This window comes from Haemaphysalis longicornis, unplaced genomic scaffold (genome assembly GCF_048455015.1).
Source record: "Haemaphysalis longicornis isolate Haplotype H1 unplaced genomic scaffold, Haemaphysalis longicornis Haplotype H1 scaffold_3, whole genome shotgun sequence".
Lineage (NCBI taxonomy): Eukaryota > Metazoa > Arthropoda > Arachnida > Ixodida > Ixodidae > Haemaphysalis > Haemaphysalis longicornis.
Window position 1 is genome coordinate 180,057,466 of NW_027526335.1, and position 17,353 is coordinate 180,074,818.

Below are 17,353 nucleotides of genomic sequence, written 5' to 3' on the forward strand. Positions count from 1 at the left end.
TTTACTGACTCACTTGCCTCCAATGCCAATGGCGCATTTTTAGGAGGCGTTGACATAACTTTTTGCGTAGGCAGCCGATTTGCCCACCGCGTCAAGCTGGCACATGCGCTGAGAAAATGACACTCCCTGGGCACGTAACACGAACGCACACTTGAGACGACGCAAACCTTCGCGGGACAACAAACATCGGTATACCGTTCGCCGTCGTCACAAATCCACCCGCCAAACTGAGACAGATCTCTGAGCACTGCTTGAATGTATCACAAGTAGCGTTGCAATACAGTCCCAATTTTCTTTTCAGCCCCTGTAGCAGCACAAACACGAGGCCTCCCACACTTCCACAGAGTCGTCTGCTGGACGGCTGGCTGAACAGTGAACTGGGTATTCCTCCTCTCCCTTTCAGTTGCGTGCGAACTAGAAATAAAAATTGTTGGCACGCGGCGTGCGAACTAAAAATAAAAATTGTTCCCACGGGGCGTGCGAATAGGGACACCCTTTTCTGGCAGGCTGGTACGCCAACTGGGTACAGCGCCACCACGCATTCTTATTATTGCGCAATCCAGTCCAAAGCAGTCGTTGAGCGAGCGGGCGACGGTGGGCTATGTGTGTATTTGGTGGCTATACATCGGCCGCGCACAGGCCGTGAACGGAGACGCTTTCCATGGTGCTTTCTGTGCGCCGTGGATGAAGATTTGTGTGCCGCTACAGTGACAGAAAGTCCCGGAACGCTCCGTGAAGGACAAGTCGCCGAAGCAGTTCCATTCTCCAGGCGCAAGCAAGCTGAGCCCCAGCGTTTCGACTGCGCTGCCCGCTTGCTAGGGGCTGTGGAGCTCGAGCTCCGTGTTTTAGCCCGCGATGGGGCCTCCAATTGTGGACCGATTGCTGAGTGCTCCAAACGACCAAGTTGCGCAGCTTCTCGATGAGTTTAACGCCAAGGTAAGCCACGGAGTAAGCGCACACCCTTAGGAGGACTTTGTACGCCGACGTATCCGCGCTCATAACCAGCCCTTGCCGGCAGCATGTGTTGCTGCCTTGGCGTGTTTACACGTTTACACCATTTGCACCCAGGACTTCGGTCGCACACCACAGCGCTGATGAAGTGTGTGTGAAAAGAACATTTGTACGGCTAGTTCACAAATTGGGCTGCATAGTTTCTGTCTTCTGAAATTCTTTTTCTGCAGAGATTGTCTGGTTGCCAAGTCTGTGGGGCGGCATGTTCGGGACGAGATTTCGCGTCACTGTAACGCAAGCAGGCAGTGTTCATTGCAGCCCTAAGCGTTCACGTATTTCCGACCGTCGAGACAGGCGGTTGATTTAACCGCACTTCGTATCCTGTGTCCGTTCCCAATGGGCATTTACACCAACGGTACACGAAAGTCAGCGACCTTTTGTCACAAGCTCACCAACTTCAAAGCCGCATATCAGGTGTGGGTACAGGCCCTACGGGTCAAAAGCCGCGTTTTTTGCCTTGTGCCAACACTGTGCGGCTTGTTTTTCACCGAACTTACCCCACCTCAAGCGACAAACGTTTTCATTGCCTTCCAGTTTATGAGTTATTCTTACGCCAGGATTGAGATCTAACCGTCCCAGTTCACCAATTGGCCAAAACCGCAACCTTTTGAATTAAGTCCCCCACCTGGTGGTACAGTCAAAAGCTTAATGACAGTAAACACTTGAGCGCGTGCTGCTGCTGATGATGATGATGGTGCAGTGGTGCCTTTCCCTTTGAAACGGGTGGCAGTTACAGTGATGGCCTGGCCAAAAAAGAAAACCCAGTTCGACAGCGAAAAACAAACGTTTGACGATGTTCACCCTGTTTTGCAGCTTGATAAAATGTACCTGATTTGCATGTGACTACCCTGCGATCATTTCATGATATCGTGACGCAACATACTGGAGCAGACAACCGTGCTATCAACTGCTATCTGGCAGTAGGTCTGCCAAACGTGCAAACTACGAGAGTGCGTCAGCCCGTCGCAAGCCTTTTGCACATGTACTGAGTGGCACGCACTCCCCTGTCATAAAGCTTTTGACTTTACATAGCTTGAACAAACAGGGAACTTGAGGTGTTGTTTTATGACATCTTAGTTTTAATGTGCTCATGTTTGCTCTTGGCAGCGTCCACCTCAACTGCATTAAAATAATTTGTTCTGGTGGTTTTGAAAGGGCCTGAACAACGGTATGGGGCATGCTTCACATGTGAACATTACATCCGTTTGATTTGCCCACATTACATGAACCAATTCAGGTGGTGAACCCTCTTCCATTCATCTTGCGTTATCTGAACTTAACTGTCTGATCCACCAGTGTTGCGGGTGTGTTCATGGCTTATCCACACTTGAAGCCGCGGAGGTGCAGAATCAGGCGCAAAAACAAAACAAAAAAAACCGTGCCATGTTCATTAACGGGAGCTGGTTGATAGTGCAGGCCTATCGGAGAAATTGAGGAGACCTATCAGTGCTGTCCTAAGAATAATGTGCCATGGGACCATTGCGGAAAAAACTTCTTGAGACGCAGGACTACTGTTTTATGGCTTTTGCAAGGGGAATTCTTGAACGTGGGGCAATCATAGGCTCTTCATTGAAATCTTTCGGGGAACAACAAATGCTAACTGCCCAGCGGCCACTGGGCTCATCTGCTGTTATTGCTTGCATGACAGGTTTTTCCTACGATGTGTTGGATGTACCAGCTTGCCAGTGACTTCAACAAAGTGGCTTTGCACGATTTGCATGTTTCCCCATTAACGAGGGAAAATCTGCTTGCATTTATAAGTGGCATTTTGCTGCCGACAATTATGGCGAAAATCTGAAAGCGGTACAGTCTTTGCCAGCAAGCCAGCAAGATGTTTTTGAAGCTGAATGGGATTCGAACGGTCTGTGTGATGGGGGGGCCTTAGCTGTGAGCAATTACTGTTGGTGTTATAGGAGGATGCTTCATTGCGCCTACAACAGAAGTTGCTACCATACCTCTAAATTGTAGAGCATAGTTTCAGGCGCTTTAGACAATCTGGCCGCAAGGACGTTGCAAATCAAGGCATCCTAGTATAATCAGGCTTTAAACTAAGTTTTCGCCAATGTATGCATGACCAGGCCTTTCACCTTTACAAGGCAGCGACGCACTACCTTCTGCTGTTTGGTGAAAAGAATAAAAAGCGCATAATTATGGGCTTTTTTGATACGTAATAACTGTGCGGATTATGATGGCATTTACAGAATTCTTGCTTGAATTTTTTATTCGAACTAGACTGTACAAAACTCTAGTGCGTGCTGTGTACTGTCAGTGGAGGGTGTTTCAGAGTCCTTTCCAGTGTTGCCGGACCAATATCTTCAGGAATTAGCGGAAATGACCGCAATCTTTGGCACAAGCGTGCGTTGTAAAAGTGCGCCTAAAATCAATGAGTGGAGTCGTCACGCACGTGCCTCTTAAAGCAAACCGTCTGAGCGTTCCCCAAAAGCAGACATCTCCCATGGTTAATTTAAAATTATTACTTCAAAGGTTTATCTCTGTCCCATAAGCCTGCTGTAGTGTGTATCTAATAAAAAAAAAACAATCTGGGTCTTTCAGTAAGAGCGCAGTTTGCCTTTAACTCAGCATGCCTTTAACTGTACGCGAGATGAAAAGAGCTATTTAAAGATTGTCCCTGGCTAAAACAATAATAAAGTGAAGTCTTTCCATTACTTAATACAGTTTTTAAATCACGGATTAAAATGAATGGAGTGTTTTGTATACGAACAGTCGTGTCATGTTTGTACACTACATGGCGCAACCTTTCAGACTACACAAAGTTTAGCGCCAAATTAAGATTATTTCAGTCAATTTATTTGTAAATTCCTTGCGGTTACCCCACGAAATGAAATGCTGGCTTTCATATGAGCCAGGGGACAAGCACTCCACAAAAAGCGATTGTTTGGCTCCCTTTAAGTTCTTCCAAACGCAACGTAGTCTCTATGTTGTGGTTGAGCATAATCTACAGTGGCGCCTTACACATGCAGCACGCCCAGGCGTTCACGTTCCCGGACCTGAGCCTGGACGATCGGCAGGTGAGTCACGCACACACCTCAAACTGTGGTTGTCAGGGTTTCAAGGTGTGTGGTCGGGTTTTGGCGTCTATAGAAAGAACAGAAGTTGACCACTTTGAGAGGTCTCCACTTGTGGCCACTGTTCCAATTCAGCATGAACCAAGATGAGGCTTTATGGGTGTTTCGAAAACACTCCATTTAGCTGCGTGACAGAAGTGAGTTGGTGTTATCCAAATGGGTTTCTTCATCTGGCTGCGAAAGCGAGGCTAAAAGAGACAGGAAAATGCAGTAACGTTTGCGTGGCTTAATAGAGAGGAATACCATTGGGCATGCATAATGTCAGCACACTTGCACTACTACCCTCAAAAATTAGTGCATTTTGTTGAGAACTTGTTTAGTTACTCAGGGGGGCTGAATATGGCAATGTATGGATACATCCGAAACAGTTGGAGTTAAAAATCTGGGACCGTGCGTGTGCCCTTAGCATCAGCAGACATCGCTTTTGTAGCAGATTATTCAGTGGCACTGTTTTGATCTTCCAGGCAGTTTTCTGTTTTACGCCACTTGTGATGGGAGGGCGTAAGTGGGTCAAGAGGCTCAAAGAACGCTCACATGGGCAGTTGCCTCATTGCAGAACATTTCAAAAGGCTCTGTCTTGAAAGCTGCCATCTGTGTGCCATGCTCTGGTGGAACACACGTGCCACGGTTGTAGTAGCAAATTTTTTTTTTACCTTTTTCTATGCTGCAGGTGTAATCAACCAAACTTTGTGGAAAGGTTCACTGTCAGTTGAGGAACCAAGTACAGGATAGTAAATCTAGAAATGTGCTTTCGTGTGGGGAGGGGCGATTGTTGCCTTGCATTCCCCCTTGGCTCGATCTATCAAGTGTGTGAGGTTGGTGGCTCTTTGCAAAGCCAGTTTGTTGCTGCTGCTAGCTTTGGGTGCATGGCTGAGTGCACTATCTCCCACGTAGAGTTTCCTACTAATGTATACTAGAGGGAAATCTCGCGCTGTAGTCGTGAGCTGTCGTGGGCGCTCCCATTGCAGCTAGCGACGTTCCTCGCCTACTCGGCTTGGCTAGCCACATGGCTTCTTGTGGCTTAAAAGCCAAAGCCAAAATTAATACACTAAGGGTGCGTTCCAATTTGCCCTTTGGACAGCTTCGTCGCCGTCTTCGCGGACAGTCCGCCATGTTAAGCCCCGTTCCAATTCGAACGAAGCAGTCAACGAAGACGGCTTCGAAGAGGCAGCATCGAAGTCAGCAACGATGCAGACTACCTTCCTGTCTAAACTACTAAGCGACGCCAGCGCCATCTTTTTGTGTTAATGTTGTGACAAAATTGTGACAAATAGTTTAGTTTACTAGTGGTGAACATGCTTTTGTTTAGTTTTTAAATTACATAATGCTTGTAATAATAACGGTAATATTATTTACGAAACCTGCAGCTTGCGTTACTCAACATGTCTGCTACAAAGTTGTCGTCTGCGTTGGTGACCGCTGCGCTGTTCCAATTCTGGTTCCTTTAGACGTCTGATTTGACTGATTTGTAGCCTGTCTACCAAGCTGTCCCCGAATTGGAACGCAGCCAAAGAGTGACAATTTTTTCTTTGTAAGCTTCTAAGTAATCCCTGACATAAATCTTTTCGGAGCTTCAACTTCAAATAACAAAACAAAGTTGAATAATCTTTTACAGTAGTATTGGTGCGTTTTTGCAGCCAGAGCCAACTTATAAGCCTGTTCTTGAACCGTGCCAAGGATAAGTGGGACGTGCTTGCCCGGTACATGGCAGAACGCTCGCTGAAGCATGCCTCCCCTAGACACTGGCACCAGATGCCCCTCTAGTAGATATTAGTATGAAACTCTGCGGTCTCCCCCTCCTCCTTGGCACAGCGGCTGGTGGAGCGTCTCCTGCAGCTGGCCTCTGCCGAAGGTTCCCCGGTGGGCTGCCGTTGCCTGGAGGCCCTGCGGCTGCTCAGCCGTGACCGAAGCCACCTGGAGGCCGTCTTCTCGGCCGACGTGCTCTCTGCCCTGGTGCGCCTCGCACGGCTCACAGGCTGTGGCAAGGAGGGGGAGGAGGAGGAGGAAGAGGCGGAACAGGCAGAGGGGCTGCCCAAGGACTTCCCCGCTGACGGTGAGTGAGCGCCACTTCACTCCTTTCCCTGTTGGCGACGATGGAGTTGCTCCAAGCTTGGCTGCCGAGAAGCGTTCAAGTTCCCTTTTCCTAAAGGTCCAGGGTGGGTCAGCAACTCTCGATGGTAGCCACCTACTGAATGCTCAATGTGACGCCCTTCTTTAGAGGGACCACAAACACAAAGACAGAACACCAATTCGGTTCGTTAAAAAGATGGTTGTGTCCCGCTGACAGCGATACCGGTTTTATCACAAAATTTGTGCCCTAGATATTAGGAAGTTATAGCAAAGCGGAGAACTGATCCCGGTACGGTGCTTGGTGGGTGACCGGCGCAACTGCACGTGCGCAGTGTTGGAAAAACTGGTTGTGTGCATGTGCAGATGTACTGGGTACCGTACCGGGTCCGGTCCTCCGCTCTGCTATCTCTCTATTAACTTTTTTATGACCGGTTGTCGTGCATTCACATCACACCAATTGCAAGCCGCGCAAGCAGAACAAAGAATTGGTAGCTGTCACGCCCGCACTCAGATGGAATCCACTCAAGGACAGCAACATATGGCACAAGTAGCATCGTATACCTCCCATTCAGTAAAGTGCTGACTACTGTCATTTCTCCGGTTTATGCCATTAATCCCTGCTCATCTGTGATCAGCCACTGAAACTTGTATGTATTCAATGAATGTAGGTATTTTGGTTGCAAAAAAAATGTTGCGCAATAGGTACTTCATTGAATAACACACGGAGTTGGCGCAAATAATTTGTTCCTGAAGAAAATAACCATGCACTGGTTTATTATGACCCCTTGTTATGTTTTCGTGCGATAGTCATAACTTTGTTCCCAAAACCCCAGCATGTGTAAAAGTTCTCCTGTGGCTTCCTTATAAGCAGACTAGGAAAAGTGCTAAATTCAGGCTAGAAGAGGTTAAGGAAGGCAGTTGGGGGGCAGTGTTGACTTGTCACCCACTTTCTTGCCGGGACTTGGTGACTTCACAGGGGGAGAGAGAGAGAGAAAGGACTTTTATTGGTTATCCTGCACTATCGGTGAGGGGGATCACCACACAGGGTTCCGCCCTCACCGTCGGCTGTTGGTGTTAAAGCCGATCCGGAGACGGGGCCGCGTCCGGCCGGAGGCGTCGGCGCTGGGGGGTCCGACCATTGACGTGATCGGGAAGCCGCCCGCGCTTCTGCCTGGCCAGAGCTGTCTCCAGCTGCTGGATCACCATGAGTTGGAGCTCCCTAGTCGGGGAGTTCATATTTTGCACGACATGTTGTGGTAGTTCCGGTGGGTAACCCCTCACTCTGTGTTCGTCACACCCCCACATTATGTGAGGCAGGTCCGCGCGCACCACACTACACACACAGCACACGTCACTCTGGTAGAGGTCCGGACAGATGTGTCGCGCCAGAGCTGGCGTGAGCGCTGTACCAGTCTGCAGCTGCCGAAGAAACACTCCCTCACTTCTACTCAGAAGCGAATGAGGCTTCGGTGCTTGTCGGCGTTGTTCGCGATACCAGGCAAGGACTTCACCGAAGCTCAATGCCGGGTGCGGTTCGTTTTCCTCGTCGTTGCCTTCCGATCGCAAGAGAGGGGGCGAGGTGACTGCGCGGTGTGCGAGCTCGCGCGCAGTTCTGTCCGCTTCCTCGTTGCGGTTTGGCGTCCTTCCCAGAGTGGTTTCCATGTGCGCCGGGAACCACCTAATGTGGGCCCGCGCCATTCTATTTGTGGGCAGTAGTCCATGGGCGGGTCGCCCAATGATCCCTCTGCTGTAGCCGACAATGGCGGTCTTGTTTGTGCGATCCAACGACCAAAGCCACCGTCAAGAAATATCGCTGTACTTCCATTCGATTGCACCGCCTCAATGCTGATGTAGAGTTAACAGAGCTGCATTTTTAATGCTCCCTTTATTGCATCAGTGCGTCACGTCATGGAGCACGAAACTAAAAATTTTCCTAGTAGTACTATTTCTTGTGTTTTTTTTTCTTCTGTTATAGAGGCATCTTTTGTGGGTGGATATGCAACTGAGCAAGTTTTAGAGGCCTTTTATTTCAAATTAAACGATGTTCTGTTTTTATCTCGATGGCCCCCACTACAGGGCATGCTTTGTATGTAGCCTAACTGTGCCTGCAACAGCAAGCACACCTTGCAAAAATTGGGCTACCTTCACTTTGACTGGAAGTTCGTTCGCGCCATTATGTTGAATTCAATTTTGAGGAGCACACACAGTGACTTGAAATGTTGCCTAGTGAAAGTTTGGAAGAGCACTGAAGTGTGGGTCTCTTTTTTTTTTCCGAGTGACCCTTCAAATAAGTGAAGCAGAGCAACTGAAGCAAACAGCAACGGATGAAACAAGGCATGTCTGTCTGTGTTACTGTTTTTATCGCTAAGTTTACAAAATAGTTTACAAAATAGTCACCTCAAAAACAAGAAGTACCCCTTATTGTTCGAGTAGTTCTTGACCCATCTTTTTTTGGCACACGGGAACGTTACCTGAGTGGTCAAAATTAATCCAGAGCCCTCCACTTTTGCAAGCCTACTCACCTGTGTACCATCGGTGCGTTAAACTTCACAATCAATCAATCAATCAATCAATCAATCAATCAATCAATCAATCAATCAATCAGTCCAATCAATCCAATCAATCAATCAACCAACCAACCAACCAACCAACCAATCAACCTCACAATCAATCAATCAATCAATCAATCAATTTTTCTTTCATTCTACGCAGTGGTGGTGGAGGCACTGAAGACCCTGTGCAACCTCATCTACAACAGCTCCCAGGTGCAGCAGACGTGCAGGTGAGCACCACGGTGGGCTTCAGCTCATATGGTGGCGTCAGTAGGAGGGTCGCAGTTGTGAATGCACAGTGAAGTGGTGCGGTTCCTGAAATGAAAACGTCCATGTGGAATGAAAAAGGAACACCTGTTGACCAATATTTTTAACCGCTGATTGTAGTTTCATTGGTTTTAGGTTTGAAACACCTTCAGCAGTACACAGAGCATTGTGAAACTATTGTGCATGCTTTTCTGTGTGCCTGGTAAACAGCTCAATGAAATGTCATCAATGAAACGTGCGCGACATTACTAGGGGATTGTGTACATGTCCGGTAGATTGCAAGGTGGAAAGTTTGACCACTCTTTTATGCCTCATGTGCCTAACGATGTACACTTTGAGGTGTTATAGGTAAGTTTTACCGTATTTTCGCGTGCATAACCCACACCAAAAATGCGAAAATTTCAATGGCAAAGTAGGGGTGCGGATGATACGCAGGGTTTTTCCTTTAGTGCACCTTCACGGCAATGCGCGCTGTGCCGTGAAGCTCCTACGCAGTGGCACTGACTAAGATTTTCATGGCAGCGACTGCGCAAAACATACAAGGACAAAGAAGAAAAAAAAACAAGGACGAGCGCACTCTAAAGACTGAGTTTTACGCTTTTTCTGTCTGCATAGTATGTGATCTGTTGCTTGAGCAGTAGTTTTGGTGCAGCCTTTCCTGTATCAAATGTGCGGGCAATATGCGGGGATTTTTTTTCTCTTTTCTGGCGGGCTGAAAGTGGGGTTGCGGATTATATTCAGCGGCGGGTTATACGTGCAAAAATACGGTATTTTCTCTCGAGTGTGCAGGGTACGGAAAAATAATTAATTGCAGTTTAAATTTTCTCAGCTGGGGTGAAATCGGCAATAGCAAAAATACAGGCCATTGCTTGCTATGTCTAGAGAGTCAAGCCCACATCCATTTAAAAGTTAGTATTCAACCTTACATTTTATTTTTGGCAACTGAGGAAGGCTTTGTTTCATAATTTCATTAGCTAGTTTGCAGGTTTTTGTTTTTGTGGTTGTTTTTTACCTTCTTTTTTGTTTTTGATTTAATTACGGGATGTGCTGGCTTTGATAGACATTTGAGATTTTTGTTAGTTCAATTTCAAATTATGCAACCTTTTTTTGTTTTGTTTTTGGTTTTGTTTTCCCAGTTAGTTCTGCGGGGGCACTGGATCGTTCCAAATATATGAGGCCATAGAGCCCCTTATTAAAAAATCCAATGAACCCAGGTATTCTTGTTAAACATACCGTATTTACCGTATTTATTCGAATATAAGGCGGTCACGATTATAAGGCGAGGGGGGGTTGAAGGACCCAAGAAAAAGAAAAAAGTTTGCACATTAATATAAGGCGAAATACCAAAAGAAAAAAGGCAACTAAATTCCTTACCTTTCAGCACAGCAGACACCAAGTATTCATGAACTATCTGCGCACAACGGGATTTATTTGAAGTGAGACGAAAATGCAACTTAGAAACTGTCTTCAGAGGTGGTGGTATCCGAATCTTCCTTGTCACTTGCGCACTCAAAGAGGTCATTGTCCTCGGCACCGTCAAGAGCATTTGAAATGCAGCACTTGCGGAACGATGCCGCAACCATGGCTTCGGGGATTGCTGCTCAAGCGTCGACCACCCACTGGGCGAGCATAGACGGGGACGCCCGCTTCAGACGTCCCGACGGCGTCAGGGCCACAGTGTCAGACGCCATCCATTCGTTGTACAGCCGTCTCATGTGTACCTTAAAGGGCTTGTTAAGGCAAACGTCAAGCGGCCGTAGTTGACTCGTCATGCCCCCCGGAATGACGACCAGCTCCGTCTGGTTGTCCATGAGCTTCTTCACACCTTCCGTGAAGTGCCCGCGGAAGGCGTCGAGCACCAGCATTGACCTCCGGGCGAGAAGTGCCCCTTGTCTCCGGCACCTCACCGACTTTATCCAGTCAAGAAAAAGCTCTTCCGTCACCCACCCTTTCTCCTGGCAACGAAAGTGGACGTTCTGCGGGAACACCTCGTTCTTTGCCATAGTCTTTCTGTTCAGGATGATGAAGGGGGGCAACTTCCGCCCATCGGCGGTGCAGGCTAACATCACGGTTATCCGAGCCTTCTTGTTGCCTGTAGTGCGCAGGCTCACTTGGCGATCACCTTTTTGGTGAATGGTCTGGGCCGACGGCATGTCAAAAAAAATCGGAGTTTCGTCGGCATTGCCAATCTGCCCAAGTAGGACGCGTCGCAGGCTGATAACATATCTTTGAAAGGAAATTAGTTTTTCTTCATAGTCTCCTGGCAACTTCTGCATCACGGAGGTCCGCCTTCACAACGAAAGCCCGGCCCTCTTCATGTACTTCTGCACCTAGCCCCGGCTGGCTTTGAAGCGGGAATGCCATGCTCTCTCGCCATTTCGCGCGCCTTCATCTGCACGATGTCGGTAGTAACGGCCAAACCGCGGCCTCTTCTCTCTTTGACGAAGTCCGTCAGCACTTTTTCCACTTTGGGAAACGCTCCCTTTCGTGGGCCGCGGAAAGCCTTCCTCGTCACGGTGCATGCTAAGAGCGATGTCTTCTGTTTGCGCCAACGACGCACGTTGTTTTCGAGAGCGTCAAACTTTCGACCCGCCGCGCAGTTTCCAGTGACTTCCGCCTCTGCTATGACTTTCCTCTTGAAGGCAGCATCGTAGTGGCAACGACGACTCGCCATTGCGCTGGTCGCATGAAACAAGCACACGGAAAGAAAATCTTGCAGCAGGGAGTCCGAGAGCTCTAACAAAAAATGCAAAATGGCGTCCCGACTTGTTTACATGCTTTGCGGCTACTACTGGCTTGGAGCGGCTACTGCTGGCTCAGCTCGTTGACATGGTCGAATGCGTCTGCTGCCATGGCCTCTGCTGTATTCAATACCCTTGCAGTTGCCGAAACTCGGTAATTACTATCTGCAACCTGCGTTTGTGTAAAATTTTATGCGTTTATTCTGAAATCTCTTTGTTACATTTCCAACAGTGTTGTCGGGCTCTTTTGGAAGCTTGGAAATGGTTGGAAGGTGGAAACCAAAACTTCACACCAGAATCGGCATAACGGGATACTGAGCTTCGAATATAAGGCGGGGTATGACTTTGAGACCGCACATTTTGGAAAAAAACCTCGTCTTATATTCGAATAAATACGGTACTCGCATAATGAACCCACTCACGTAATAAACCCTTCCCCCACTTTTCCTCTTGAGAATTTACTTTTTTTGTCACTTTGAATAAAAAATGCAGCGGGGATATGTTTCTGATGTTGTAGACGATCGCAGTAACTTGATATTACGCCACAGTACGCACAGAAATGCTAAAAACGCAACAAAAAGAAATCTCAACACTAGCCGGAGACGTGAGCGCGAATGCGGTGGCTCACAATTTAAAAATTGCGTGCTTGCGGTGTGCCACCTACTGAACACAAAACAAACTTTGCGCCATAAAAACATTGCATTGTGCGAACAAAGCGCAATACGCACTCCACACTTCTTCCATGGTCTTTGCCGTTCCAGCTGGTTTTGGCGGCGTGCGAACAAAGCACTAAACGTATTCCACACTCCCCTGCTCTCGCTGTTCCGCGACTTCGCCATGACGCTCCGTGGTGTTGTTGTTCAGCTGTGTTCCGAACTTTTTTGTTCAGCTGTGTTCCGAAAGGAATTCACCGACAGTGCCTTAGCGTTCACACCACTTTATATGCAGAGCCCTCCTGGGTGTTCTATGGCTCACTAACTGTCGTGAGATTTTATGTACAGCCTCTTATTTATGTTCTGTCTTTGTTCTGCTTTCACCTCGCCTCTTGTCAAAGTCGTTTTTTAACCCAGACAGCATACCATATTTATTTGAATTTAAAGGAGCCATGAAGAGAAAATACAACTTCGTTTAATTTGAAAGAACTAGGATTCAGTACTTCACTCAGCTCCATTACAGCTACGAAAAATGTTTTTTTAACGAAAAAAAAGCAAGAAGTAGATAAAAACTTTCAAATTTTGCGCCACAGTGACGTGTTACGAGCAAGAATGACGTCATATGGGCCACCAATAAAACATAATTTTCAGTGCGTTAACTGCACGTTAGCATTCAAGTTATGCGGTCAAGTGGAACTAGAGGCCCCATTACAGACGCCCAGTCATGTGTCGTCGCGACAGGTCAGTTAGGCGGCCGCCAATTGCACAAACAAGGTTCCGTGACATCATAGAAAAGTTGCGAGAAATTGGCTAGGGGGTCGCGACTGCTTCACATGTTTTCTTTCATATCTCCATTATTTGTTCGAAGATTGCGGTGATATTGCTATCATTGTTATCGGGACTAAGCAGTCTTTCGAATAAATCCAACTTGTATTTTGTCGTCATGGCTCCTTTAAGGCAAAGTTTCTATCCAAAATCTGTAGTCTAAAAGTCATACCCTGCCTTGTAGTCGACGCTCAGTGTATATATAAGGCGATTTTTTCGGCTCTCCAAACTGCACCCTCGCCTCATATTCGTGACCGCCTTATAATAATATATATATGTGTACTTTTCTTTTCTTTTCTTTTTAGCAAGCTTCACTGTAAGGCACGAAAGCAACGCAGGAAGCCGAATGTACTAAAACCGGGCTACTTTTTAGTTGGCTTCCGTCGCATACTTTGAGCCCCTTTAACGTTGGTTTTACTGCTTCACACAAGTGCACTGCTGAGAAGAGGTTCTTTCAGGAGGTGCCATAAGCAGTCATGTACCAAAATATGAAGGCCCGTATGTCTTTTGTTGACAAAAGCAAAATGAAATACAGTAGAACGTCGTGGACACATTAAAAAAAAAATGCGAGGGAGAAACGTACCATCCAAGAAAACGTGCTGTGGGGCATTTTGAGTGGCCACAATTGAGAGCGTAGTAACTTGGAAATTGCATGAACCGGGAACGTATCGATGGTGTTCTACTGTACATTACAGATGGGGTGGCAGTTTTTTAAGTGAATATCCTTGAAATGCATATGCATTAGGAGCACTGCTTTCCTTTTGCGGGGAAAGTAAGCAACCGTAAGGGGCAAACGATGGAGCAAAATGAGCGTTGTATGTTTTGCAAACTCTTGCCAGTGCCTTCCTTAGTGAGCACCTATGCAATCACAGTGTGCAGAATAAAGCGAGTAGTGTTGTTCTGGGCTGTCGAAAAAGAAGCATTTGAGCACTGTGGGTACGTGCGCGCATATATGTGCAGCCACAACGGGTGTGTGGAAGGCGTCATGGTGCGCCTCAAACTCTACGGCTGCCCGGACTTGCCGCACGAGGTCAAGGTGAGTTGATTGTGGCTACGTCATTTTGGTTTCGGCTGGCTTTGGCTTGTTGCGGCCACTGGAGGCGATGGTAGAAAGAACTATTATGAGCTTGAATCTGCTTCAAACGCATGTTTTGGGCGTTTCTAATCACTGAGGAGCATTCAAGGGTGTGACGCAAAGTGAGCAAGGCAGATGACATTGTCACCGCATTGACCTAACGTGAAGGCTTATGAAAGGGAAACAAAATAATGCTCTGTTTTCTTTCTGCTCAAAGTGGGCAGCTTGGCAGGAAGAAGTTTTCTGTGTACACCGGACAATTTGGTTTTACGCAGCCACATGAAGCGTTGCTTCAAAATCAGGGCCTTTTTTTTATTATTTTTTATTATTATATTATTATTATTATTATTTTTTTCATGTGGCTAAACATTGGCACCATTGTGAGGTTTTAGGTGGCTGCTTTGAGAAGGTTGGCAAATCAGTGCAACCTGGCTAGATCTTCGTGCAAAGTTTTGTCCAGGATGTGAGATGGATGACTTATGTAGACAGGGGGTGGGGGTGCCTATAAAATTCTGTTTGGCAGCCGTAGAGTTCTGCTTCGTGTCGTTGCACCTCAGGCAGTGGAGTTTATTGTCGCACTGTTTCAGTTCTTCGACATGCGGATGCTGTTCCTGCTGACAGCCCTCTGTGCTGACACCAGGTGAGGGTTCTGTGGCCTAGAATTTCTAGAGTTGATTCTAGAGTTTCTCGAATTAATGGTGGTTGAAACGCAAATGGGGTCTAAATAATATGCAGGTAAACCAACCTTATTCACTCAAACCCTTTTTGACTCGGAATATTGGCTAACTGAAGGGCTTTTGAAATGTCTGGTCGATCGTGTGTCATCCAGATCCAGGAATGTCTTACCGCATTAACTGAAAGACCTTTTGAGCGTGCACACTACAAAACTCGGGATCTACCCATCTAAAGCAGGGAAAATTTCTTGGGGATGGCTGGAACTCAATATTGTCACGAAGCCAGAGACGACACAGTTGTCTTCGAGGAAAAACAAGTGTATTGGAGCGAACTTGTGCTCCCCTAGCAACTCAAAGAATATACAGGCGGCGAAGCAGCAGTCAACAAAGTGACGGGCGCAGGCGAGCGTCGGCAAGTCGAATGCCGCGGCGTCTTCTCTGCGGTCATTTATCTCTCGGTGCGAGGGCTTCTCGAACAGTCGAATTGCATCCAGAACACTGTAGCCCATAGAAGATTATTCTACGTTAGTTCGTGACACTCTCTCTATCTGAGGAGATAACACGTGGGGCATAAAGAATAGAACATGCGCTTAACTTGGCCCACGGATAACACAGATAACATAGCCCGGCCCAGCCGGTCGGCAACAACGAAACATAAACAAACAAACCCAAAACATGGTTTGTGGCAATATCGAGAGGTGCGCAGCTTATTCCTTGGTTCTGGCACTAGAAGGGTGTAATGGAAGAAAGGAGGAGAGCAGGTGCCTGACATGAGCAGCTAGGTAGCTATGGAAGGACTGCATGCTAGCGCCTTTGGATTTCCGTCGTATAGCTAGCCTAATAACCTGTCACACCGCAAATCTAATGTCATTCAAAGCGAATGGCATTAGCTGTTAATAATGACATTCTGTTTGGCCGTGCGGGTCTACACGGCGAAACAAATGTCATTTGCTAGTGGGGCTCTTCGATTTACAGTCTCGGACTCACCGCGGACTCCCCGAGAAGCAGTCCGGCATTCGATTTTCCCATGTATCCCTATGGCTTCGGGAAATCCTCAGACTACCTGCGGACTATCCGCGGTGAGTCCGAGAGTGTAAATCGAAGAGCCCCAGTGACAGCGGTGCCGATTAGCGAGCTCGCGAAACCGCAGAATTATATTTAAAGGGCATCTAGAATGTTTTCATGCATAATATTTTTTTAGAACATAACAAAGAATTATTTTTTTTCAAGTAAAAATAAGAAAGTCACCAGTTAAGGTGACATCAGTAGGCATCGCAAGCTGAGACAAGTCTGCGAAAAATCCGTGTTAGAATAGCGCGTGCATTGGGGACGAGATTTGTTTTTTTGTTAGTACTTGTTTGTCTTTATTTGAAAAACAACACGAAGGGGAAAATATGTTTACTAACAGTTTTTGGGAACAGTGTTCTTTGGTTTATTACTGAATTTTCTTCTCTAGTATTCTTCTCTAGAATTTTCTTCTTTATAGAATTTTCTTCTTCTAGAATTTTCTTCTCTAGAATTTTCTTCTCTAGCCGCTAAATGTCATTCGCCTCAAATGTCATTCGGTATTGTCGTGTGGTCGCAATATTACTTTGTCTTCTTTATTTTCAAGGTGTTGTGCATATAAGTATGTATGTAAGTACGTATGTATCGTCCTGTTCCTGCGCTGTTTGTAACTCAGTTATTAGCTATTCTTTTTTTAAATGCTGAGTTGTCAATTAGAAGTGGTAGACCACGCTTAACAGCTGACAAGGTTGTTTGCTACATCATAACCTACCACACAAAATGCACTCGTGGCATGCGCATTTGAGTCCATTTTTTTCTTTTGTGGCCGGGCCAAGTGCAAGACTCTGAAGTTGCCCTAGGGTTCATTATACTGTATCATTTGTCATCTTCTAGTGTTAATGGTACGCCTTGCGTGAGCGTGGGGTTCCGCAGCAGGGATTTCCGGGGGTTTTTCAAGAAGGGAAATATTCCATTTTGCTTTTTTGTTTGTCTGCATTCCAACCTGCTACTGCTGCCATCTTGGGCTTCCTTGCCTTCTGGAGTGCAATGTACACACGCACGTGCACGCAACGGTGCTGGTGCATACTCGTCCTTGCATCTCTTCTTGGCACTGGTAGTTGACTGTGCTTGTTTGGGTGGACACTTCCTTTCGTTGCAGACCCCGACTGCGTACAGAGCTGCACGGCCTGATCTACCTCAGGGAGACGCTCGACCTCATCCTCAAGCTCAGTGAAGAGCGCACCGCACACTCGGCCTCGCCAGGTCAGTGCTCGCGTGTGCCAGTGCAGGATACGGGACCGTGCCTCCGGGAGCTCGTTCTCTCGAACAGCTTGTACTGCACTTGGAAAGGACATTAAAGGGGCCATGCAGACAAAGCACAAGTTTGGTCAATT

General features: G+C 47.0%; 1 protein-coding gene across 1 annotated transcript in view; it reads left to right on the top strand.

Annotated features, from left to right (window-relative positions):
* The first annotated feature begins 573 nt into the window (after nt 1-573).
* Ric8a (ric8 guanine nucleotide exchange factor A) overlaps nt 574-17,353 on the top strand; it is a 45,334-nt gene continuing 28,554 nt past the window's right edge. Inside the window, exons 1-7 of the mRNA XM_077704854.1 lie at nt 574-936; nt 3,993-4,040; nt 5,910-6,150; nt 8,880-8,949; nt 14,166-14,241; nt 14,868-14,920; nt 17,119-17,222. Coding sequence (XP_077560980.1) covers nt 856-936; nt 3,993-4,040; nt 5,910-6,150; nt 8,880-8,949; nt 14,166-14,241; nt 14,868-14,920; nt 17,119-17,222 — 673 coding nt within the window. The 5' untranslated portion in view covers nt 574-855. The remainder of the gene's footprint in view (nt 937-3,992; nt 4,041-5,909; nt 6,151-8,879; nt 8,950-14,165; nt 14,242-14,867; nt 14,921-17,118; nt 17,223-17,353) is intronic.